This window comes from Terrapene carolina, unplaced genomic scaffold (assembly GCF_002925995.2).
Source record: "Terrapene carolina triunguis isolate 2854851 unplaced genomic scaffold, T_m_triunguis-2.0 Scaffold42, whole genome shotgun sequence".
NCBI lineage: Eukaryota > Metazoa > Chordata > Testudines > Emydidae > Terrapene > Terrapene triunguis.
The window spans coordinates 30,888,247-30,913,755 of record NW_020664393.1 but is presented as its reverse complement, the minus strand read 5'-3'; the positions used below and the strand labels follow the sequence as shown (position 1 = coordinate 30,913,755).

At 42.3% G+C, this 25,509-nt stretch overlaps 1 protein-coding gene across 25 annotated transcripts in view; it reads left to right on the top strand.

Moving 5' to 3' along the window:
- Positions 1 to 21,246, top strand: part of RIMS1 (regulating synaptic membrane exocytosis 1) — a 484,827-nt gene extending 463,581 nt beyond the window's left edge. For all 25 annotated transcript variants that reach the window (XM_026654647.1, XM_026654643.1, XM_026654646.1 and 22 more), the window contains 5 exons: positions 1,110 to 1,251; positions 11,779 to 11,891; positions 16,667 to 16,768; positions 18,560 to 18,699; positions 19,070 to 21,246. In XM_026654647.1, coding sequence (XP_026510432.1) covers positions 1,110 to 1,251; positions 11,779 to 11,891; positions 16,667 to 16,768; positions 18,560 to 18,699; positions 19,070 to 19,288 — 716 coding nt within the window. In that variant the 3' untranslated portion in view covers positions 19,289 to 21,246. The remainder of the gene's footprint in view (positions 1 to 1,109; positions 1,252 to 11,778; positions 11,892 to 16,666; positions 16,769 to 18,559; positions 18,700 to 19,069) is intronic.
- Positions 21,247 to 25,509: the final 4,263 nt, after the last annotated feature.

Sequence of the window (25,509 nt, the reverse complement as noted above, 5' to 3'; positions counted from 1 at the left end):
TGCATTGGTCCACGGCAGGAACTTGCAGCTATTGGCTTCAAAATGGAGCAAAGAACTCCCACCCTAGTTGTGATCATTGGGGATAGCTGATTTCTTCTCGGCTGATGGATAGCCCAGGGTATCGAATGGCTCAGGTGGCCAATCCAAATTCGAGCAAAAAACTCCCCATTCTAGACAAGAAGCAGAGAAAATGAATTGTTTTGACTCCAGTTCAACTTCCAAAATGGGTGCTTTTGGAAGTGGTCCCCCCCTCCCCAGATACTGCCCTAAATTACAAACAGACTGAGAAATGGATGTGGTGAGGTGTGTTCCCCCATTTTGGCTTTGAATCAAGGTGCTGATCAAAAGTAAGAGCATTCACATATGAGGGAGAAGTACAGAAAAATGATTCTTCGTGCAGTTATATGAACGTTTGCCAAACATAGTACTTCATGAAAGAGAATAATGTTACCAGTGAAATCTGAGGCCTAGTAGAAGGCACATGAACTAACAGAACATTGCAAGTCTGTAGTCAACAAAAATTATCAGAGCAGCAAGAGACTTGTTAGAGGCATTTCTGATGAAAGATTTGTGAAGTCAAAAGTAATTAATTATGGAATCGTTCTGAACCAGCCTCATTTTTCCAGCACTTGTCATAACTGTAGCAGAATACATTTAACATCAGTGACTGTATTGTCACCTTCAAAACCTGATGCTGGGGTAGACTCAACCATCATATTTTGGGACTCCAGTTGTTTAAATGTAAAGAGTCATTCTGTGTTGTGAAATTCAAACTTCATTTTAAGTAACCTGTGATGGAAGCTCCTTTGAATGGGGCAATTCATAAAGGAAATATACAAGTACATAATATCTTTGTGTAACATGATGATCTCAGAGTTGCAGCCAGAAGGCTAGAGTGTTTCCATTATCTTTCAAGTGGATTCCATCTGAGAGAGACCACCAACTAGGGACTAGAAAAGAGAGATTATTTACATTTGATCAGAATAATCTGTTTCTGGTGTCTTGTTTATGAATGGAAATGGGCAAATTGTGATCAGACAAAAATGTGCAAGAAAACACCTGATCCTAGAATGCAATGCTAATGCTTCCTTTTATTTTTCTACTTTCAGAGGCTGGCAACAAGAAGCTAAAAAGCACGATACAGAGAAGCACAGAAACAGGGATGGCAGCAGAAATGAGGAATCGTATGGTTCGGCAGCCAAGTCGGGAGTCCACTGACGGCAGCATAAACAGTTACAGCTCTGAGGGGAAGTAAGTGAAATTACAAATATGTAGCAGTGCAGAAATACATAGGATTTTCTTATCCTTACAAGAAAGCTGGTTGAATACTAGTAAAAAACAAACCTCCTGATTTTAAAAGTTCCAGATTTGGTTCCCTAAGGAATTGCTATTTGTACAAAATCTTGCACTTGTGTAATTCTTCGCAAATCCCAAAACTTTCAGGCATTTACGTTAGAAGAGCGCTTTCTCTAGACTATTCTTCTATTTAAAGTTTTTCCAGTCATCCAATCAGGCGGCAAAAATGATAACCTGTCCCTTAGGTGACCAATCACACAACACAAATAACAATGTGAATAATCAAAGGGAACAGTTTGAGAAAAACCCAGAGTCTGAAAATTCTGTGATTCAGATTATTCAGTAAATATTTATAAATAACAAAATATGATTACAGAAATCAGGATTGCTTTACTAATCAAAAACGAAGCTAAATTCATAACAAATATTATTTGAAACAAGACATTTGGCCACCTTTACTTTGCACTGGTGGTGGGTCTCTGCTTGGATCAATCCTGAATTAAACTTCAGATGTTTTATGTTAAACTCCCTGTTATATGAAACTGTGTTCAGTAACTGTGTATATAAAGAAAGTTTAGTTTGGAGCTGATCCAAGTACAGTTCTTATTGAAAACTATAAAGTCTTACTGCACATCAGCTAAAATCAAACATAGAAGCCTGAGTATTCAGACAGTTCTCTTCTTTCACCGTTGTCATTGCTAATGACTGCACCACAACTAAAGGTGGGGCAGAATTTGTGTGGGCTTACCCAAGGAAGGACAGCTCTGCTTTGTGGTTGGGGGGGTGGGAGAGAGAGGAAGAAGGTCAGAAACTGCTGCAAAAGGTGCTCGGTGGTCAACTTTGCAGCAATGACTCCCCCCCAGGAATGTGCATAAAGGTGCAAAACCTGGGTGGGGCAAGTCTCTATGTGAAAGCAGGGAGGAAGCCAGCAGAACAGGAACGGGCTGGGGCTCTAAGGTTTGCTGCAGGACCACGTGGAAGCAGCATGGCCCCAAGAAAGCATGGCTCCAGAAAAGCAGCAAACAGCATTGGAAACAGCATGGCACCAGGGGCACGGAGAAGGGTGAGCTCAGGAAAACAGGGGGGCTGTTACCGCCCTCCCCCAGCCCCAGAGACAGGGAAGGGCAGGCACAGGCAAATTACAAAGAAAGGGGACAGTGCAAAGAAGGGGAACTAGCGTCTCCTGCCCCAGGTACTTGATGTTCAGTGCAGGTACTCCATAGGGAGGGCAGCCAGTGACCAGATAAATGGCCTGGTAAAGAACTTAACAGAAGGTTCTGGATAAAGAAACAGAATAGGGGAGGGGGTTCAGGGGCTCCCATGACCGGTACGGCGGGGAGCCAAACCCCCGCCCCCTTCTCATAGCCCTCTTTAAGCCTCTTGCGAGGCTGGTGGATGGTAAGGTCCAAGCCGTGGGTCGGCTGGGGGACCTGGATGGAAACAAATGGCGGCTGGTGGAAGCCCTGAAGAATTTATTTGAATAAGCATGGATTTGCCTGCACTGTACACTTTATCTGCCAGGTAGTCCCAGACATCTATATAATAAAGTTGTGGCCTGATTAAAACCCATAACAAGTCTCCTGTTCTTCTTGCGGTGTACCCAGACAATAAGTATGTAGGAAGAGAGAACAGAGGCAGACCCAGCACAGAGCATACATTCATATGCCAGCCTCCTCAGAGGTCTTAGTGGGACTACTTTTATTGTTAACTGCTGAAACAGCACTGTCTTGGAGACAACCCGATCCTCCGACAATGAGGTCTAGTACTGAGAGGTGAGCAGAGATAGACCCAGCATAGCATACTTTCATACTGCATACAAAAAAAGCTACATTAAAAGAATATGAAGTTTGCACAAGCACTCAACAGTTAGAAAATGCCCAAATTAAGGCTGCCCATGCAACTTTAATTTGGACCCCGGTGCAAATGCATTATGATAGTCTTTAATTACAATGACACTTATTTTCTGCACAGGACCCCTGCTTCATTCAGTACTTCATATGTACCTACAGGGGCCAAACTGACAAATAGTGGTACTCTTCCCAGCTCTGCCCATTCGCGACACTAGAGTGAGATGCCATTCTCAGGAAATTTCACAGATGTTCAAAATATGATCTTGCCTACTTGTGGACTTTGCTGGGCTCCTAAATGGAATTTCAACCCACTGCTGAGTTATCCAGGCTTATCTTCCCCTCAGTCAGGCTCAGATGCCCAGTTGTGTTCCTTCTTGATGGGAGGAGAAATGTAAGTGTTGGTACTATCATTCAGAGCAGGCTAGCCATTTTAGAGTTCATCAAAGCAGGGAAGAAAGTAGAGGAAGAATCGTATGATGAAAACCTACAAAATGCTGACATTTAAAATATTATTAGCATTTGAATTAACACCTGTTCTTCTTCAAGTTATGGTCCCTACCTGTATTCCACTTGAGGTGCATGTGCACTCCAGGAACCTGAGACTAGAAGATTTTTGCTAGCAATGTCTATTGGTCCATGCATACTCCCCTCTCTTCCTTGTGCTCCGAACCATAAGGGGCAGCATGGACCGACCACCTCTACAGTTACTTTCTACTTCCTGTGGTCTGAGATGGAACCTCTTCAGTGCCTACAGCATGAGCCAGTGTTCTCCTTAAAAACTTTGTAGTTAGTTGTAAATAGTTTTTAAACCTGTTTTTAGAGATAATGTAGATTAGTAGGTTTGAGGACTTGGGGTCCCCACTCCAACACCTCCTGGTACTATGCCCATGATCCCAGCATTAAATATCCTTGTGGCCTGTGCCTGGGCATTCCCTGTCCTCAATAATTGCGACACATGCCTCTGTTGCTACAGGGAAGCTTATATCCACTCTAAGGACAGCATCTGCCAGACCTTTCCTAGCCAAACCCATCAAGCCTATGAGCAATCAGTTCTCTTACAGGTTTAGAAGATTCTTGGTGGACTGCACTGTGAAGCCCAAGAAGACAAGGAGGGGAAGGGGAGATGAGGGGGGAAAGGTTATAGTCCAAAGTGAAGATGGGATGCTGATGCCAGGGCTAAAGGGGTGAGAGGCCCTGTGGGGATGTTCCTGGTGAGCCATAGGGACCTGGAGCAATTGAAGAAGGGAGAGTGGGATTGGTGCAGCCAGGAGCTGGGGGCATTTGGGCTGATCTGTATGGTAGATGGGCTGGAAGGTTGGGGCAGCAGAAGGGCCCTGCAGGGAGTAAGGAATTGTGGAGAGCAGAGGGAGTTTGCAGGGAGGGATGTGGTTTGGAGATGGTTTGGAGAATTTTGGCAGGGTGATGTTTTTGTGGAGGTTAATTTGGGGGTTGTGATATGGGTGATTTTGTTTGGGGAGATGGGGGTTGGTGTGGTGGGGAGGAGGGATGAGTGGGGGCTGTGGCAGGAGGAAGTTTTGTGGGGTTTGTGGGCTGTGGGTTTATTCGGTGGGAGGGGATTGGGGGTGTTTATTTGGGGTTGTGATAGCAGGGAGCTGGATGGGTTTAAGCAGGGCGGGGGCTGGGTGGAGAGTTATTTGGGGGTTGGGTGGGGGCTGTAGCAGGGGGCTGTAGGAGGAGGGTTATTTGGGGTTCTATGGCAGAGGTTTGGGTGGAGATCTGTGGGATGGGGTTATTTGGGAGTCTGTGGCAGGGGGGTGGGTGGAGGGTTGTGGGGTAGGAGCTGGGAGCACAGGGAGCTGTGTGGCAGTGCCAGTGGCCGCAGCTGGCTGTAGTTGTATCTGGCTCCAACCTCCACAGCCCCTTCCTCTCTCCTCCCTCCCGCTCCATCCTCCCAGCACCAGGGAGGGATGGACTCGATGCCACCACATCAAGGAAGGTCTCTGGGCACTGAAGGGATGGACTCTGCAAGAGCAAGCCTCGGGGTGGGGAGGGAAAAATTCCAAAGTGCTGGAGCATCGCTGTGTCCCGGACCACTCAGGAAGCACTATCCCCCCGAAACAGAGGATGTCTGTACTCAGTTAGTTTTAAGAGTTTTGCAGCATTTATAATAATTACTCATTACTTTAACAAACCTCAGCAAAACCCTGTCTTGTTCTTGATGATTCTACATATACCAAGAATAAAAGCTTTATGCACCATTTTTAATATATTTCCAGCACAAAGCATGCGGGAAGTAGAGACCCCCTTAACATAAGGCATAGCCTTTAATAATACATTAATTTTGACTAAATAGTTTTGGCTCACACACCTTTATGAGATATTACCCCCTGGTACAAGCTTCCACTGCAGACATCCTTTGTCAGAGCAGTCCTCTAAGTACCCCAGTATTCCTTGCACCTTCCTCCTCCTCAATGAATACTGCTTGTGATTCACCTCAAGTGCAATATACATAGGGACCATCACTTGAAAAAGAAAGAAAGGTTACTTACCTGTACAGTAACTGAGATGTGTGGTCGCTACATGTAGTCTATTACCCACCTTCCTTTCCCTCTGCTGTGGAGCCTTATCCTAGGACTATTCACAACAAAAAGGTAACTGGAGTGGCAGTCGGTCCTCTCTGCTCCTTATGCCCTCAGCTCAGAGCACAAGGAGGGGTGCAAACCAATGGATAGTGCTAGCAAAAAATCTTCCACTCTTAGGTGTACCCCAAGTGGAATACAGGCAGGGTTCACATATTTGCAGAGCTCCTGTTACTGTATAGTTTAGTAACCTTACTTTACGATGACGAGGGCTGTTCACACCCCTCCCGACTATTGTTACAGGAAGTCTGCAAACTCAAGCTGACATTGCTGAATCCGTTAACTTTGACAATGGGAACAGAATTTTGCTTCACAACCATAACAGCTAGAGAGGCCTTTTTTTTTTTTTTAAATGAAAGTTGAGATCCTGAAGAATAAGAAGATAGCTTTTAAAAGATGCCATGCTGCTGGATACCAGCCCAGTTCGTGTCCTGAATACTTAGACTGACAGCTGATTTAGATCATATGAACATAAGAACAGCCATATTGGGTCAGACCAACGGTCCATCTAGCCCACTATCCTGCCTTCTTACAGTGGCCAGTGCCAGATGCTTTAGAGAGAATGAACAGAACAGGGCAATTTATCGAGTGATCCATCCCCTGTTGTCCTGTCCCAGCTTCTGTCAGTTAGAGGTTTTTTTAAGTTATGGTAGTGGAAAGTAGTGTCACAGGAATGTACCCAAAGATAGATCATTCAGTGCAATAGCAGGTTTTGGTTTATTTGCTACACTTTATATTATCATTATATGTGGGGCTCGGCACTGGATCAGATCAGGATCTGGTCAGAATAACAAGAATCTGGCCAACCAGTGGCATTAGGATTAAAACTAGCTCTCAACAGCACTATGATTATGGGCCAGTTTGCTAGTGTGGTAAGCAACTGCAACATATATAGTTGTTTTGAAGGTGGTTGGATATAGACCTAGATCAGCGTGAGGCAGATGCCTGGCATGGAAAATTTCAGCCCAAACAGTTGAAGTTCCGCAAAGTTATAAGCAGAGCTACAATTTTACCACACCAGTTTTTAATAAATTTTATGGCAGAGGTACAGGAAAAGAACAATATGTCACAAAAAGGGGAGCAAGGAGTTGGTAGGGAGAGAGTTTTGGAGACTGAACCCACCCTGCATTCACCCTGCAGCAGCAGCTCCTGTCCCACAGGGCTGGGCTCCAGGTGTTGTGACCTAACTCATGCGGTTGCAATGCCAATCAGAGGATAGAGACAGAGGGGGGCAGAGGGCCAAATTTGTTTGTCATTGAAACCTAGTGCACAAGGTCACAATGCCACACAGGTTTGCTGCATCCACTCCTTTGTCTCCATCTATGTAGGTGCAGATATACTAAACATGAGTGGTGTTGCGATCCTGAGGGCTAAGTCACAATGCTACTTGGTTTGGGTGTATTTCACAGACTTTATTCAAATACATGGTTTCCGTGACCACCATGATGTCCAGGACAAAATTGTAGCCTCAGTTACAAGAAACTGAAAACAGGGTCTTATAATTAGATATGTTGGGCAACCATAATTTCCAGCCAGGGCCTAGCCCCACAGATAGTGATAATATAAAGTCTAGCAAATAAAACCAAAAACTGTGATTATGTTAAATGACCTAGCTTTGGCACTTTTCTGTGCCACTACTTCCCACAAACATAACTTAAAAAGAAACTTCCCAAAATATTTGTACATCGGACAGGCAGGTGCAAGACCAATTGACTGAAAGTAACAAAGATTAGCAATTCCAGACCATGGTTGGAAACATATTTCCTTAGGAATTATTTGTGATTTTTCATTAAAACTGATGCAGTATGATAAAACTAATTACATTTTTAATGACTGGAATTTAAAATTAATCATAGCGGGATAGGATCAGCCTCTGGATTTTTTTTTAATCACAATAGCTTGTCTCAGGAAACTCTTCTATTGTCACATGGCATTGGTAATGGACTAATACATATTTATTTTTATTAGCTGTCTACTTCCTTGAATTTCTCTTTGGCGTAAAGATGTCGTGATGCTTCCCAGGGGTACCCTGCGTTGTGAGGCACCTCATTACCACCTGCCCTTAGTGTGAGGAAGTCTTGTGTGTGCCTGCTGGGGGTCAGCTCCCCAACTCCACCAGCCACATGCAACACAACCATTCCCCTCTAGGCCTAGATAGGCCCCCCTGTTTTTCTACAGGTTAGCGATAGGCACACTCCAAGCCTCGAGCCCTCCAGGCATCTCCCTGGAGAGTCCAGCTCCTGTCGCACTGGACACTTGCAGTATTCACGGATTCTCTGCTTCCAAAGAAACAGTTCACCCCAATTTACCAGGACTGGCGCCGCATAGCACTTAGATATGTTTATAGTGAAATCAAGTATAAGTTTATTTAATAAAGCATAGAGAGTCAAGTAACAGTAAGTAGAAGTATTGGGGGGGAGGAAATGGTTACATATAAAACAAAATCATGACATGCATCCTAGAGCCTAACCCTAGAAAAGTCTAGGATTTGGCTCACCCAAAATCATTGAAATGAGTTTCATCTAGATGTGGCTGTGACCCTCCCTTCATGAGACAAGTACACTGTCAGCTTGACTCCCTCCTGAAGAATTCATTGTGTTCCTTTGCCCCCAAGATATATAAGTCCTATCCTTTGTCTTCATTCACAGACAGGACACCCCTGCTGTTTTGTTTCTTCCTGTACATTTTCTTTCTTGTAGATTTCACAATCTCTCACTGATACCTGGCTCATTATGCAAATAGGCCTCAATTGTGAGGCAGACAATACACATATGATCAGACAAAGAGATAAGCGTCTGTTACCTCCTGCTTGAAAAGAATCAATCTGAGGCATGTGACCTCCTGGTGACCTGAATTAACTCCAGGACCTTAAAAACATTATTATCAGTATATAAATACATAACTCCTTAAATATTATCCACACATGCATTTTGCAATGATTATGATGACCAGTGGACTACTGGCTCTCGGTAGACTAGGTCAGTAGAGACCTTACATGCCACCTATTGGTGAACTATTATGCATATTTCAGATCCAGGTGATCCCTGTAAGCCATATGCACCCCCTGTGTCCTCTGCCAGTTGGCACCAAGAGGTCCCTGCATTACAAATGTGTATTTTAAAAGTCTCTTTTTAAAGAATGATTATTGAGCACATAGCTGGCTTCGAGCAATGGAAAGAACCACAGAAACTTTCACCACTGAGACATTTGCTAGGCAAACTTGAGAGTCGCAAGCAGAGGCAGCTAGCAGGAGAGTTTTGGAGGGCGTAGCTAGAGACTTTGCGGTAACAGGACTTGGTGAGTGCTGCATTTGGTTCATCTGTACACTGTTTGTGTGACTATTCATTTGTTCTGTGTATGGGCTGTGTAGATGGGCGTTTGACCCCTGATAAGCAGCTAAGACAGGTCTGTTTGTTGGTACCTTGGTAAGGGCCAGGTGGGTCTGATCTTTGGAGCTTTGATCAGACCCACTCTTTGAAGCCTATAGGTGGTTAATCACTCACTTGTGGAGCTGAACTGAGCTAAGCTAAGCAGGGGGAAATGATGTAAAAGTCATTTGCTAGGCAAACTCGAGAGCTGAGAACCAAGGAAGCTAACAGGAGAGTTTCTGAAGATATTTGGAAAGGGAGTGTAAGAGGCTTGCAGGTTCAGCTCTATGTGCGATTCCATGATGGCCAGTGATGGAACAGTGGAGGTGACCTGCAACAGCTGTGCCATGTTTTCTTTCCTGCCTGAGCCAAAAGTGCAAGTTGTGGGCTGTACTGGAGGAAAAGATTCTTGGATTGGAAGGGCAAGTAGAAACATTACAGCGAATCAGAGAAGCTGTACAGTCAGGTTCACGAAATGTCAGCACCCCAGGTTCAAGGAAGAATGGAGCTGGAGAGAGAGAGGACATCAGAGAAGAGGCCTGGCAGTTCAGAAGCACCATAGGCAAGAGGTCTTGGCAACATTCTACATGGCTGGAGACAGACAAGGATGGGCATGCTGTGGCCACCAGAGAGAAGAGGACCAGGAGGATTGCAGCTTGGTCCAAACTGAAAGAAAACCAAAAGTTTGCCCACAAAGAGATCAGAGAAATTCTGAATTTCTTGGCTCAGCCCAACTCTGTAAGATGAATCTGAACTAGAACAAATCCTCTCAAAATACAGGAAGATTCTGATCTGGACCCAATTTTTTCAAATCTGGCCCATCTCTAATGTCTATAGAGGAAAAATAGTAAATTTAAAAATATTACTGGAAAATTAAGTATCAAATGATCACATGTAAATATAAAGAGTGTATTACACTTTTCAGTGCAGTATTTGTTTCAGAGCATACCATAATGAAGATCAATAGAAGACCTTACATAATGGGTACAGTGAGAGGGGAATGCTGGGATTGTGAGCATCATAGGCATTTTCTCTTTGCCTTTGGGATTTGAGAAGAGCACCATTCTCCCCAGTCTGAGCCTGACCTTAATGGAATATGGAGGGGGGAAAGTCCAGCATCTTTCACAAGTACTACAGTCATTTAAAACAAAACTAAAAACCACAACATACCACAATGACAAAGATTGCTGTTTTCTCATTAATATAGGTCAGCTATCAGAATGTCAGCTATCCGCTATCTCTCACATCCTGCATGGCCCAGAGGAGTCGGGTGATGTGGGCTCATTCAAATTCTATGTCCCAGATTTGGGCCCTAATCTCTTATTAGATCTCAGTGTCTGTTTTCTCTATTTGAAAACTTTCAGAGAAGGTACTAGTGGACTTAGTACTCTGTGGACTTGGAAGATACTCTGAACTATGGTACTAGTGGCTTAAAGCAGGAGTGATACAAGAGATGCAACAAAGGATGGGAAAATTATATCTGGGAATTTTAGTTACAAGAAAGTTATTACAAACCTTAACATTCTTTAGTTTGCTTTCTTTGTTTGTTAATTGTAATACTTTAATTTTTAAATAAATGGAATCAGGTAGAAAATTGTTAACATCAACAGGTGACAGGGTATTAGATGCAGAACATTTCATGACCGTTTGAAGCTTCATTCCATTTTAAAATGTCTCCATTGAACTAATCCCCTTCAAATGCAGCACTTAACACATACGTGAACTACAACTGGGTGAAATTTTTCATCCAAAACTTCTTTCAGCAGAAATGCTGATTCCACAACACTGAAACCTTTTACAAATTCATGTTGATTTTGCTGAATTGTTTGTTTAAAAAAATCCAAAAAATTGAAACATTTAGTTTTATTATTTTCTAAACAAAATGTTTCAATTTCAGTTTGAAACAACTTTTCATTTAAAAGTTTCCTTTTCATTTTAATTTTAATAGTTTCAAAAAGATCAAAATCTAAACAAAGCATCTTAATTTTATCAAAATGAAACATTTGTTTGACCTGAAATGAACATTTTTTTAAACTTTTTAATTCACTGAAATTTTTCATTTTGGGCTGACCTGAAACAATTTTTTTACTTTTTGAAATTGCCAACAAATCAAAAATCCATTATTCACCCAGTTCAAATGTGAACCACATTCAGTGCCCTGGGGATTATGACCTTCACCACACTTCAGTTCTAGTTGAGTAGGGGAGGAGTAGAGAAATAGCCACTTTTCCATGGAAGTGAGGTAAAAAGGCTATTGGTCTTGCCACAGCTACATCCCAGTGAAGAGGAGATGGTGTTGCTACAACTATTCCCCACTGTACATGGCCTTCCAGAAGTCCACAAACATTGCTGCCTATAACCCTTTTAACTGTACCAGGTGGAGCGAGGTCCTGCCATCACAGTCAGGGTCAGCTGGAATGGTTTGTCAGACTCTTTAGTGCTATAGCAAAACTCAAAGATGGCAAGTTGTTTGGGTGAACAAAACTACTTCCCAATGAGATGGTTTCAGTATACCTATTTTGAGGTTCTGGTTTTGCAGTATAGTTTGCAGTTACATTCTCTGAGGCTGTGTATTGTGTCTGAGAAGCACTTCCATGTTAATTATTGTGGGCCACTATGAATTAATGTTATATTTACATGTACTCATGTTTTATATTTCTGTAGCCTAATATTCCCTGGAGTGCGGCTGGGTGCTGACAGTCAATTTAGTGATTTCCTTGATGGCCTTGGACCTGCACAGTTAGTAGGTCGACAGACACTAGCAACCCCTGCTATGGGTAAGAATAATTTATTCTCATATATAAGACAAATGCTATCCCATTGACCAAAGTGAAGTTAAGGTGGCCAGAATGCAGCTCCTGGGCTACAGTCAGCCAAAGAGTTCTACCAAATAGCCTTCCCCATCTTTAACACAAAGGTGCTGTTTCAGAGGCAGTGCTAGCCCATTGGTGGGCCCAAACAGAAATATTTTGGAGGCCCTCCCCGGACTCGCTGATGGAGTGAGGGGGGGGACCAAGGGGAACCCCAGACCCTTTTACATCGCCCGGTGTGCCGCAGGGCTCCTAGGCGTGTGTGGGGTGGTACTGGCAGCAGCAAAGGCAGCCAGGCGGGCATGTGGAAGCCCTGGCTGTGCCAGGAAAGCATGCACAGCAGTGCAGCCAGCAGCAGCTCACTGGGCAAGAGCCAGCGCAGGCGTAGCACCACCCAAATCTTAGGTGGACCTTTCTAGGGGACCCACTGACCGTTCTAACCTGGGCAGAGTCATCCCTAGGGCACGGTGAATCGGGGTGACCGCTCCGGGCCCCGCGCTTTGGGGGGTCCTGCAGACCGGCATGATTGGCCAGCGCAGTCGGTCCTGGAAGTGACGGATTAGTCACTTCTGTCCCAGGCCCCGCAGACCCCAAGGGATGGCCCTGGCTCTGAGGCCTGGAATTGCTGTCGGCAGGCCTGGCCCTCCCACACAACACATAATAAGCAGCAAATAGGTGCCCCCTTGAGCTTCTTGAGGGCCTAAGCAATTGTTTAGTTTGCTTATGCCTAGCACTGGCTCTGCTGTCCATAAACAGAACTGATGCTCTGTTTCTTCCAAAATCAGATGAAGATAGAGCATTTCATCCTGGGACCTGTGATGTCCACAGAGCTCACTTCTGTATCAAAGACGGTGGCCTCAATCTGTTCCTTTCTATGCAGAATAATTATGGTCCTTGGCTCCTGGCAAATTGCTAGTTCTCAGCTAGTTAGCGTTTGTACATGGTTGCCACTGATTATGTGGCCAATAACGGAATCTGACCCAGATTTAGCTGATTGAAAAATAATCCAAAAATCGGAAACTCTACTCCATATTTGCAACAAGGCTGACAACCACTTTACAAATGATGCCATTAGATTGTTGCTGTTGGAACAGATTAAAATTTAAAGTCTAATTTCCAGCAGCTTCTGAAGAGCCACCTATGGTTTGCTCTGTAATCCGAAGCATCTGAGAATCCCCTGGAGTACCAAGCGCTACAGGCTCGCCCCTGACACACCCACTTAGGGTGACCAGATAGCAAATGTGAAAAATCGGGACAGGGGGTGGGGGGGTAATAGGCACCTATATAAGAAAACGTCCTGAATATCAGGACTGTCCCTATAAAATCGAGACATCTGGTCCCCCTACACCCATTCCACACTCCCTGCATGGACACTTATGGGGAGCCTGCGTAGGGCTGTTTATGATGGCTTTATGCTCTGCCTGCAGTGGAGAAATTCTTCCCCGGGTCCTTGCAGGCTGTTTACGGTACATGTGAACCACCACAGGAGTGTGTAAGGGCAGGAGCAGGGACAAAATCCCTTTAGTCTGCATTTGAGTGATTTGGTGACATATTTTGTGGCTGTGCATTGAGGATGAAAAATAAATAACCCTTGACATCTCCACTAGCCTAATCACGCTATGCAAGTTAAAAATCACAGATAGCAAGTGCTTTGGCTGAGGAGTCTTAAGCACTGCTGGGGGGGAGAGGATAGCTCAGTGGTTTGAGCATTGGCCTCCTAAACCCAAGGTTGTGAGTTCAATCCTTGAGGGGGCGCCATTTAGGGAACTGGGGTAAAAATCTGTCTGGGGATTGGTCCTGCTTTGAGCAGCAGGTTGTTCTCCTGAGGTCCCATCCAACCCTGATATTCTAAGTGTGTTTTTTTTCTAAGGAACTCAGGTTCAGGAGGCTACTCAACTACTACTGAGGAGAAGTAGGGAACCAGGAGGAAAAATGGGAGAGGGTGCTCTCTTCTTTGCAGCTCATGAGCTCTACAAAAGAAGAAGTCTTGAGCTGCTGTATAAATCCAGACTTAATTATATTTTGTAATAGAAGTTTTTGGGCTATAAGCTTATTGAGCATGCAGCCTGTACAATGTTATAACCCCTCTTAAAAAATATCAGATTTCCTTCTTACAGGAAACAAGAAATGTCTGGGTTCTTCTGTTGTCCATTTTAAAATCAGGGTGATTCCAGTAGTGAATCCAGGTGCTAGCTTACATTCACCTCACTTTTTGCTTAAAAGTTGTTTTCCTCCCTAAACCTCTTCCAACAGGGCTCCTGAGTGCTAACAGTTTATTTCCATCTATTGGAACCTTTATATCTACAGGCTCAGAGAAGATTTTGGGCTACAAAATTCACTCAATCGTTCTACCTAACACTTTCTCTTCAAGGGCTTATACCTAGTAGTTGTCTCTGCTGGTTTGAAAATGTCTGTGTTTTGGCACCCCCTGCTGACTGCCAGTAGCATAGACTGGATTTGAATATACAGGCTTACAGCATTGAAAGGTAGCCCAAGAGCACAGTTTATGGAATTTTTCTCTAAACTATTTTTAGCCCAGTACAGAGCTGTGTTTGTTGAAGCAAAGTTTTGATAGATAACAAACCAGCCCTGCTTGGCTTGTCATATCTCGTATACTAGAGTAGTCCAGGGCACTGTGCTATAATATTCTGTTAGTGGAACAAGTGTGCTAAGGTCTCCTTTTCGGTTACGTTTGAACAATAATACTTTTATCATTAAGAATACAGCAAATTCTGTAGCTCAGGTTTATTCACTATTCTTTGCTTAGAAACATGGACCTACATGTCAGACATCAGAAGGTCAGGGTCCTGCACAGGTGGGAATTCCATTTGCTTGCACAGTTACCACAATTGCACATGTCCAATGAGGTATTTGAGCGCCCAGATAGCCAGTTACATGACTATCTACCCATTTGCATGATCAGTCTTGGTGACTTTTTTTATGAAGCCCTGAACTTCTCATGGTTTGAAAATCAGACCCATAATTACTAAGGCCCAAATCCACAAAGGGACTTAGGTATTGCAACACTCAGTGTCACAGAGACTAACTTGTAGGTGCCTAGCTACCCAATAGAATCCCAATAGAATCCATAAACCTTGGATTAGGCGCCTCATCTCCCTCTGCACTGAATGGTGACAAATAGGTGACTCAGAATGGGATCATCAAAACCCATCACACTAGGCAGGGAGTCACCTAAGCTAGCCAATAGCAGATGCAGAGGAGAGGGGTGGGAACCCTCTTCTGGAGTCAGGCACCTAAGCCACTTCTTGCAAGAACAGCAGTGGTGCATGCCTAACTGCAGTGAGAGCCACCCTTCTAGTGGTGGTGAGGGCACTCACCTGGGATGTGGCAGACCCTGGATCAATTAACCCTTTGCCTGAGGAGAAGGGATTTGAACATAGGTTTCCCACTCTCAGAGGAACCCCCTAACCATTGCTCTAGAGTGTCATTCTCATGCTGTCTCTGGCTCAATGCATATTTAAATATTTATATACTGTGTAATGGCCTCAACCAGAGAGATTGAGAGAGACCAGCATCAGTGTGTCTCTCTCCAGTGGATAGGGCACGCACCTCCTCCTCCCTCCGGACCATTTGATGTGTAGTTAGCATGCTCTGAGAATGCCTAGCATATCAAGCCCCACAGCACCTCGTTTGAGCCCCATTTGAGGAACCCACTTGAGCTTAGGTATCAGGCACCTGGGCACCTAGACTGATGTGCACATGTCTGATGGCAGAAACTTAGGCATCAGGGGGACTTGTGAAAATGCAGGCACTGAAGGATTTTAGGCAACCCGAGGGCTAGGCAGCAGCTTAGCAGAGGGTTAGAGGATTTCAGTGGCACCTAAATTTTTGGACTTAGGCACCTAAGTTCTTTTGTGGAGCTGCACTTAAGTGTCTTTTTTCATTTACAGTCTTTCTTTCCAAGTCAGAGCAGCACTTGGACCCCAACTCAGCAATTTTTTTTGTCTGCAGCTTTAGCCAGAGTTGTCATTTGCCAGAACATTCAGAACCGAAGAAGCAGCTTGGAAATCTTGTTATCTTAATATTCTGGCAGTCTGTTCAAAGGTGCTGTTCAGGAAGGGAACTGTCACCCTCTTGCACTCATTAAAAAACTTCTGTAAAAAAAAAAAATTGTGAGCCTCAAAGAACTTAGTCGTTGTTCTAGACAGACTGCAGTCTACTTGTCTGGCTTTCTTCTTTCTGAAGGACAGACCTGCAATGTTTACAGCCACACACTTACCTTGTAAAAACAATGAGGAGTCCTTGTGGCACCTTAGAGACTAACAAATTTATTTGGGCATAAGCTTTCGTGAGCTAAAACCCACTTCATCAGATGCATGGAGTGAAAAATACAGTAAGCAGAATATATATCATAGCACACGAAAGGATGGGAGTCGCCTTACCAAGTTGGGGGTCAGTGCTAACAAGGCCAATTCGATTAAGGTGGAAGTGGCCTATTCTCAACAGTTGACAAGAAGGGGTGAACAATTACCTTGTGCTCCTTCCATCTCTTTGTGTATCCACTTGGTATCTCTCCTCTTATACATGGATCAAAGGCTCTTTGAGGAAGGGACCATCAACAGGATACAAATTCCTGACTGGAGACTCAAGATGCTACCATAGTACAATAATAATAATGATAATCAAAAGAATTGCCTGAGTGATGACAATTGACTGTGGTGAGGTCTGCATTGAGCTGACCCAGATCATGGAATAAGCTTTTTCTTCTCCTTTCCTTTCAGGTGATATTCAGATTGGAATGGTGGATAAAAAAGGCCAGTTAGAAGTAGAAGTCATTAGAGCCCGAGGCCTCACGCAAAAACCTGGCTCCAAATCTACCCCAGGTGAGGAAAACTGCAAATGATGGAGGACAGGAGAATACAAAATATGCAGTAAAGTGTGGACCAGAGATCTCCAAAGAGACCTTCTCAGCTCTTTGTAGCAGTCACTACATTTACATGTATTCATTTTCTTTTTCGATAGAGATGTGTATTTAGAAATACCTACTCTGCCCATGTTCAATTCCTCTCTCTGCACACCATTTAACTTCAGGGAGTGCTGCCCTCACACGAGCAAATCAACATTTCTGAGGCTGAAAAATCCTTGCTAGAAGGAATGTCTCCAAGGAGTGTTCAGCATGTGTAGGGAAAATGTTACATTTAGGCTTAGGGGGATTAGATTTTTATTGGTAAATGTTGATAAATGTCAATTTCATGGTACACACACAAATCAACAAAAAATCCATCAGTAATAATCACAATTTACATGTAGGCAAAGTAAGAAAAATGCTGCTTGTAACTTATTAGACTTTGCTTTCAGGATATTTATTTTGTATATTATTACATGTGATATTGACAATTCGTATTGTAATGGTTTAAAGCTTTAACTTATTGAATCTCAGTGTCTACTGTAATTAGGTAATTATCATCTGATTCCTGCCCCCATAATTTCCTGCAACTGTGAAACTTTACATTGATAACCATTAGGAAAAAATGCTTAAACCCTATCGTTTTTCACAACTGTGAACATTTAAATTGATATAAATTGGGAAAAGGGCTTAAAAATAAACTGATATTATCCATCAAAATTATTAAAATAATCAAAATCTAGTTACATTTCACCATGGACCTGGTGATGCATATGGAGTCCCTTACATTATTATTTATGTATTTGTTTATTTCCATCTACAAAAGAGAAAGAGTAGGTGAAAGGGAATTGCAAGCAAGGAAGCTGCCAAGGTGGTGGAAACTCAGTATTGTGATCTTCAGTGACACGGCGGTATTTTGAATAAGTCAGCAAGCGGTATCAGTGCCTGTGAGCTCAAACATTTGAGCTTACTGGGAATAAATTAAATTATAGTTATAATAAAAATCTCATTATTTTAAGAAGTCTTTGCTGGAAAACATTTTTGTTTTCCAGGAGAAACACTGTTTATCATAATAATTAGAATATAGTTTCAGATTAACATTTGCTGAGATGTTACTTTAAAATTATTTGAAACACAAAGTAAATGAGGAACAACTGCCTTTTTATATGAATGTTTTCAGAAATGACTGTTCCAATTTTAAACACCCAGTTCATTGAAATGTCATAGGGAATGGCATATTTTGAAATGGCTTTGAACTCCTAACACATGGAACCATCAAACTGTCTATCAGTGACAACATAGTCTTGTTAATAATATCCAGTTCATGGGACACATAAGTTAAAAAATCATACTTTAACAGATAAATGTAAGACATGTGTTACTAATAATAACTTATGCAATGTTGCGCTAACCATGCTGGTCCCAGGATATTAAAGAGACAAGGTGTGTGAGATAATATCTTTTATTGGACCAAGCTTGTCTCTCTCACCAACATAAATTGGTCCAATAAAAAATATTACCTCACTCACCTTGTCTCTCTGATATTTTTGATTAAAACCAAAAACTAGTAAATATTTAATTGACTTTTCATCATCTAAAATGTTTGCTTATTGTTGAAAATTCAACTCAGTTTGGCTAATGAAAGTAATTATGTTCACTTTTCTTTCTAGTCAGTTTCCATTCATTGTTCTTGTCCTCCACCCCAAGGGTGCAGTACTGTGAAATGCTTAAGTCCAAACATAAAACTGGTGGTGTTCGATTTTTGCAGCTCCCTATGTCAAAGTATACCTGTTGGAAAATGGAGCCTGTGTAGCCAAGAAAAAGACAAGAATTGCACGGAAAACACTTGATCCTCTGTACCAACAGACACTGGTTTTTGATGAAAGTCCACACGGTAAAGTCCTTCAGGTCAGTAATTACTTAATCTTGGTTTAGGCCCTGATTTGGTAAAGCACTTGAGTATTAGCTTAACTGTAAGATTCTGAGTCGTCCCAGTCACAGCCCACATAAGCACTTAATTTCAGAAATATCAGTTAATATATCTGAGTGATTTGTAATGTCATCAGACTCCCAAAATGTACCGATGTGGCTTTATTAGAAATTTTTCTCTATTGCTGTCTATGGCCCTAACCCTACCTGAGATTTCCCATCAGGCCCCTTCTCTTCTCCTTTGAAAAAATACTCACCCTACTCATGCAGGTAGGGAGTTGCCACATGAATAAACATATAAGTGTATATTCTTTGGACAGTGTTAAATCTGTATTTTATGTCCTTACAGGTGATAGTTTGGGGAGACTACGGCCGAATGGATCACAAATGCTTCATGGGTGTTGCACAGATCCTTCTGGAGGAACTTGATCTGTCCAGTGTAGTAATAGGATGGTATAAATTATTTCCACCCTCATCACTAGTGGATCCAACCTTGACTCCCCTGACCCGCAGGGCTTCCCAGTCATCTCTGGAAAGTTCAACTGGGCCTCCGTGCATTAGATCATAGTGAACTTATAGCAGATGCTGTCTAATAAAAATGTTACCACCCGAGATAACAATCAGAACCAGATTCTTATATGATCAAAAGCATTGTTGGAGAGAGACAATCACTTCTGTTTTGCCTGTAGTAGTTATCCAAAAATATGTCTGAATTATTTGTTAAAAGATGGCTTAAATTAACAGAACAAAATAGTATATCAAATACAGTAAGTCAATCTACTAGTGACAGTCACTGATGCTTATTACAATTTTTAAAAAGAGCGGGACCTTTAGATTAGAATAAAATGAAAAAACAATACAAAACTGGAAGCTCTCACTCTGTTAAGTGTTGTATTTTTTCACATTTTGACAGAGCCCACAAGCAGTGTTAACTTCCTGGTGTTTCAGCAGTTTTTCTGTACTTGTTACTTCCACTAGTTTTTTTGCTGTGTGATTCTGCCAGTTTTGTAAAAGTCCTCACAATGCTAACAGAGACCCTTCCTTTCGTTTTCTAAACCAAACAAAAAAGGGCTGAAGTATATCTCTGTAAGTATCCCTTCAAGTGTTCAGCAGCCAGAATTACCATACATGATGCCACTAAGGTTCTCATTGTTTCTTAGTTCTGGTTCTTCCAAGTCTTTCAGGTGAAAACCCAGAACAAATGACCAATCAAGATTATTTCATTAACAACAACAACAAAATCACAGTGCTAGTTTTTCTTTGTAAAAAGCAAATATGTTTGCATTATATATAATGTTTTTTATGTTTTATGATGTTTTGCATGGAAGAGTTTTGAAGAAATCTATTTGCAGCTCATGCTGGGGACTGATAAAAGCAGCTTTAGTCTTAATTTTGACACTGAAAATATTACTGGTAATGCAGTTTTCTTCTTAGACTCAGAGAGGAGATATTTACGTTCACGTGTATAAATGTATATTTGACTTCCCAAAATGTTGACCAGGAATGGGGTTGAGCATATGACACTTTCAGCTGTACCCAGGCTTCTCTGATATGTGTCACTTTAGACACACGTCTGCCCTGGATAGAGCATGGTATGAGTTGTTCAGAATTTCACTGGAAATTCCAGTTGAAATATTCTGCACTTACTAATGTTTTTATCAAATTTTAGTTTACATTTCTTTGAGATTGATGCAAGCACAGAGCTTGATTTTTTAACGCAAGATATCTTACTTTTTTGGTAAAAAAAAAAATCAAATTTCAATCTGCATTTTATTCATTTGAGTTCTTCTTGGCCTTGAAATCCTGTGTGATTTACTGTAAATGTGCTAAAAACTGCAGACTCTGCTGGTTCAATGATATGTTTTCCCTCCTTTTACAGGCCATTCAATTTTGTGATCACACAAATAGGGCAGCATGACTTGGAACTGTTCAAAGCTGCATGCACGTTTTGTAAAAAGAAGCAAAAAGATTATTTAATAATGTATGTTAGTTCCACATAGGCCGGCTTGTATGTTGCATGTACTTGTACAGTTTGCTCGTAATTACTATACTGAAGTAACCAAGAAATCTAAGCCATCCATTTTTCTTATAGACATTTTGCAGGTTTTAGCCAGGCAAGGTCTGTTAGTCTGGTGCTAAATGTCTATAGATGGACTTTATTTTTTACCCTATGGAAAACGTGATGTAGTATGGACCAAATTCCTTCTAATAAATATTTTGGTGTAGATTCCTACTGTGGGGCTGTAACACATGTAGAAACTCTGTGCACACTAGGTTTTAATTCATAGACATACTGCCTGCACCAAGTGAACTATTTATTATTATTTAACATGCCGGAACTATTCTGCCCAGGGTTCCATAGGGCACAGATTGATTACTGCTCGACCTGCTGAGCAGGAAGAACTGAAGCATTGGTGCACTACTACTAGATTCTGTTCTGTCTTAGTGGCCAAAAATCAACTAATTATAATTCGGTAGTATCTTTCTATTTTGACCACTTGTCTTAACACTCCCCTGTGCTTTTAAATGAACTCCTAACTCATGTTATGTAAACATGTTTAATAAAATTTCCTTTTCATGTCCAGAGTAGTTGTTGTGTTCAGTATGTTCTAAGGTTCGGATGCGACTCTTCTCACTACCAAATTGAATGAGATGTGTAACAGAAGTGAGCAAATAAGTGGTCCATTTAATGATGTAGAAGCATGTGTTCAGCTGTAGTCTCAAGTCTAGACCTGGGGTAAGTGGGTGCAAGTCATGTGATTTCAATGACGTTGCATTCCCTTCCATGAAGGAGAGGGCCAAATTGTGCTCTCATTTATATGCAGTGCAATTGTATTGAAGACATTGGACCAAACTGAGACTTGGTGTAAGCAGATGCAACTCATTTGAGTTCAGTGAGGTTACATCTGCTTATACTAGGTTGGATTTTGGTCCAGTGGAGTTGCACAGATGCTGGTCTCAGGTCTGTATTTGGTGTAAAAAATGCTATTTAGGTACAAAGGGCAAATTCTGCTCTCTTGCAATCATTTAAATCCAGAATAACGCCATTGTTATTGACACCAATACATATATTATGAATAATTATTTATGCCAGTGTAGCTGAGAGCAGAATTTGGCACTAAATGTTGTTATTAGAGAAGCAAAGATGGTGTATTGTGTTTGATTTTAGTTCTCCTTATCCTCTAGATATCATTTAATATAATTTAGAAATACCCTAAAGACTATCACATCACTTTGTACACATACATTTATTGCCTTGTTTAAATGAATACATAGCTAAGCTTCAGCAAAATGAATTATTAAAATAACTCTATTCACAAAAAAGAACTTTATGTTTCTACTTCTCTGGGGGGAGAATGATCTGTGAAATACAGAGGACATTATGATATCGTAAAATCTTCTCAAGTTAGGTGAATGAATGTTTCATGACTTCCATGGCTTTGGATATTGCATCCAAAAACTAGGATCTTTTTCTTACCCATCCTCAGGAATAAATTAAACAAAATTGTTTAGTATTCTGGATCCCCTCTATAACACAGAAAAGGTACCAGCAACATTTTAAACATTTAAACCTTATTTTCAAGTAGTGTATCTAATGAATAAGCAATACATGTATGAAGCATTAGGGAGAGAAGTGACCTTTTAACCCCACTAGATGGTAGAATGTGTGAAGACAGATGTTGCTCCCCCTCTTCTGCTGCTGTTGCCTTTTGAATTGCTCATTGTTGAGTGGTGGGATTTTAGCATCACAGATAAGTCAAAAGAACAGGAGTACTTGTGGCACCTTAGAGACTAACAAATTTATTTGAGCATAAGCTTTCATGGGCTACAGCCCACTTCTTCGGATGCACCCACGAGATGCACCTGTAGCCCACGAAAGCTTATGCTCAAATTAATTTGTTAGTCTCTAAAGTGCCACAAGTACTCCTGTTCTTTTTGCGGATACAGACTAACACGGCTGCTACTCTGAAACAGATAAGTCACTCCTCGCTTCTTTCTTCACCCTCCTACTTCTCCCCAGAGAGGAGGACACAGTATCACTTTACAGATAATGTACATCATAAAAGTAAAGATACTAAAAATCATAATCACTAAATTTAAGCATACGACCTGACATTCATTTTCCTCATGACAAGAGTTTATTCAACTTTATATTGAAATCCCTTTATAATTTACTGCCTCATTACAGAATAAAAGCTGTTAGCCTACATGGCATAGTGCTGGGACCTTAAGAACTGCTGAAGGCAGATAGGTAGAACGGGCTGCACATTTAACAGCCTCTTCTCCTTGTAAGGCACAAAAACCTTATATTTGCATTGCCTAACTGACTAATCAGATACAGCACCTGAATGAAAGCCTGAAAACTGAGTGCTGTATATCCAAACTAAACTAGAAGAATTTTAAATGGATAAAATCCTCAACATCTGTTCACAAATGTTATGTATATACCAGGGTTTTATTTATATCCTGAAACGTTACATTTGATTGAGACTTCCATTCCATCACAACCATTTCTGTTTTTCATTAGCTCCTTTAAGTAGTAGTAGCTAACCCATCTCTGGCAAGAAGACTATAAGCCACCTTTGCCTCTGTTGTAACGCTATTGATTCAATGTGTTTAAGTCCCATAATGCAGCTGAGCTGTCCTCCAATGTTTTACTAGTATAATACTTAGGATATAGATGCATTTTCTCAACTCATCCTATGGTCTATTCAGACCATCTCTGGAGGTATCCAGGAGGAAATTAAACCTCCAATAGCACTTGTCAAGAAGAAGATAATACCAACATTCTTGACAATTATGCCCTGGCAATTCAAAAAAAAAGGACTGATCTGTACAGTCACATGGTCAGTGCATTTCCTTAAACAGTTACTACATGACTGACCATGAGTACTCTGGGGTATGCACGGTCTGAAATATGTTACCTGTTCTACATGGAAAATACACACCAGACGAGTAAATATTTTCTAGGCTTTATTGCCTACATGCAGTACTGAAAAAGAATGCATAACATGCAGCATTGTGCGAACTGAGTCATAAGGGGAAAAGAATCAAAAGTACCATTCTCTGTAGACAACAACATGGTAGTTCACCCCTGCCAAATCACTGGATTACCTACAGTACAGCGTTATCTGAAAACAGTTTCAGGTATTTAAGGAACACAATATCCTTAAATGCGGCCACAAAGAATTCAAAATATAAGGTCCATGCCAAGGGTATCCCTTAGAAGTATTTCCCCCAGTTTGTTTCTTGTTTGATGGGCAGATACCTCCAGGATCACGCCATTGGAATACAGTCCTGTGGTCACATCTGGAAAAGGATCTATAGGATTACCAGCCACCCAGTAACATTTTGGCTGATATCTGAATTGTGGTTCACCTGAGATGAGTTATCTCAAAGGTCTGACAAAGTTCTATAGCCATACACCAAGAAAGCTTCTCTATGCGTGACATACAACAAGCTGTTTCTTAATTCTTCCCTATACAACCCACCGGTCATTGTTTTATGTACCTCTTGTGCAAGTGTGTCTAAGTTCTCACATGCCTGATAAAGTGCAGCAACAAAGTCCATAGTGGCGCCTGTGATAAAACATCATACCTGGGGCGAGAGAAAAGATAGTCCAGTGGGTAGGGTATTAGCCTAGAATTGGGAAGGGAGGGGTTCAGTTCCCTACTCCAGAACAGACTTCCTATGGGGTCGTGGGCAAGTCACTTAGGGCCAGACCTTTAAAAGTCTTTAGGAGACCAACTCCTATCTTTTCAAGGTTCTCATAAGTATATTGCAATCATCCCAGTCAGGCTTATAGCTAGCCAGACACCCTTCAAAGACTGAAATGAACCTGCTTGGATTCGTCGAGAACTCCCCTGCCTCTGCTTTAAAAGCAGCCAGATGTACAGGGTTAAAAGCAACATGAGAATACACTGACACAATCTGAGCTGCACGATCCTGTGTTCTTGGACGGGCTACCACACTCTCAGTAATCAACGGATACAATCCCACCAAGGGGAGGGGGGGTACTCTCTGGAGCCTGTGGGGGTGGAGGAGCTGAAGGGGCCACCGATTCTGCCATTACAACTGTGGGAGGGTTCTGGGGTTTAGCAGCCGTTACTACCGAGCCTGTCAGAGTCAAATGGCACTTGTACAAAATATCAGTCCTATTTCTTAACACCATAAACGTATACGCATAGAGATGTTCATTCCATTTACCTGCTCTCTAACAAAACAAAAGCAATTGAAGGATCGTGTTGTAATTGAGTGATCCTTCCGGTGGCCACCTTTCTTGGCACTCTAGCTGATACTGAGGCCAATCAACTGTACAGAACCTTTTCAATTTACTTTTAATCAACTGGTCAGATCCAGACACTTCCCAGTTCCCCAGAATGCATTCGAAGGGTGTACACTGTACCCTGCTGGCTGTACTCTGTTCCTGCCCCATACTGAGGGAGACTCTGGGCGTCCCCAGGTCAAAACAGGGAGACACTGGGCGTCCCCAGGTCACAACAGATAAAGTCCCCACTGGACTGTTCCTACCTTATCCAAGGGTCCGGTTCTGCACCGTCGCCCTCTCCACGGGACCGGTTCCCCACCGTCGTCCGCAGCTGCTTCTCCACTGTCTGTGTGCGTTGCACCGTTGTGCCCTCCGGGGTTGAGCAAACCACGTCTCCGCCGAGGCCCCCGATGAAGTCACCGGTGCGCGCTGGGCGTCGGTCGTCGCTGTAATCTGTCGGCCGCCAGGAGGGATCCGGGCAAGGCTAAATTTCAGCCTCGAGCCCCACGTTGGGTGCCAAA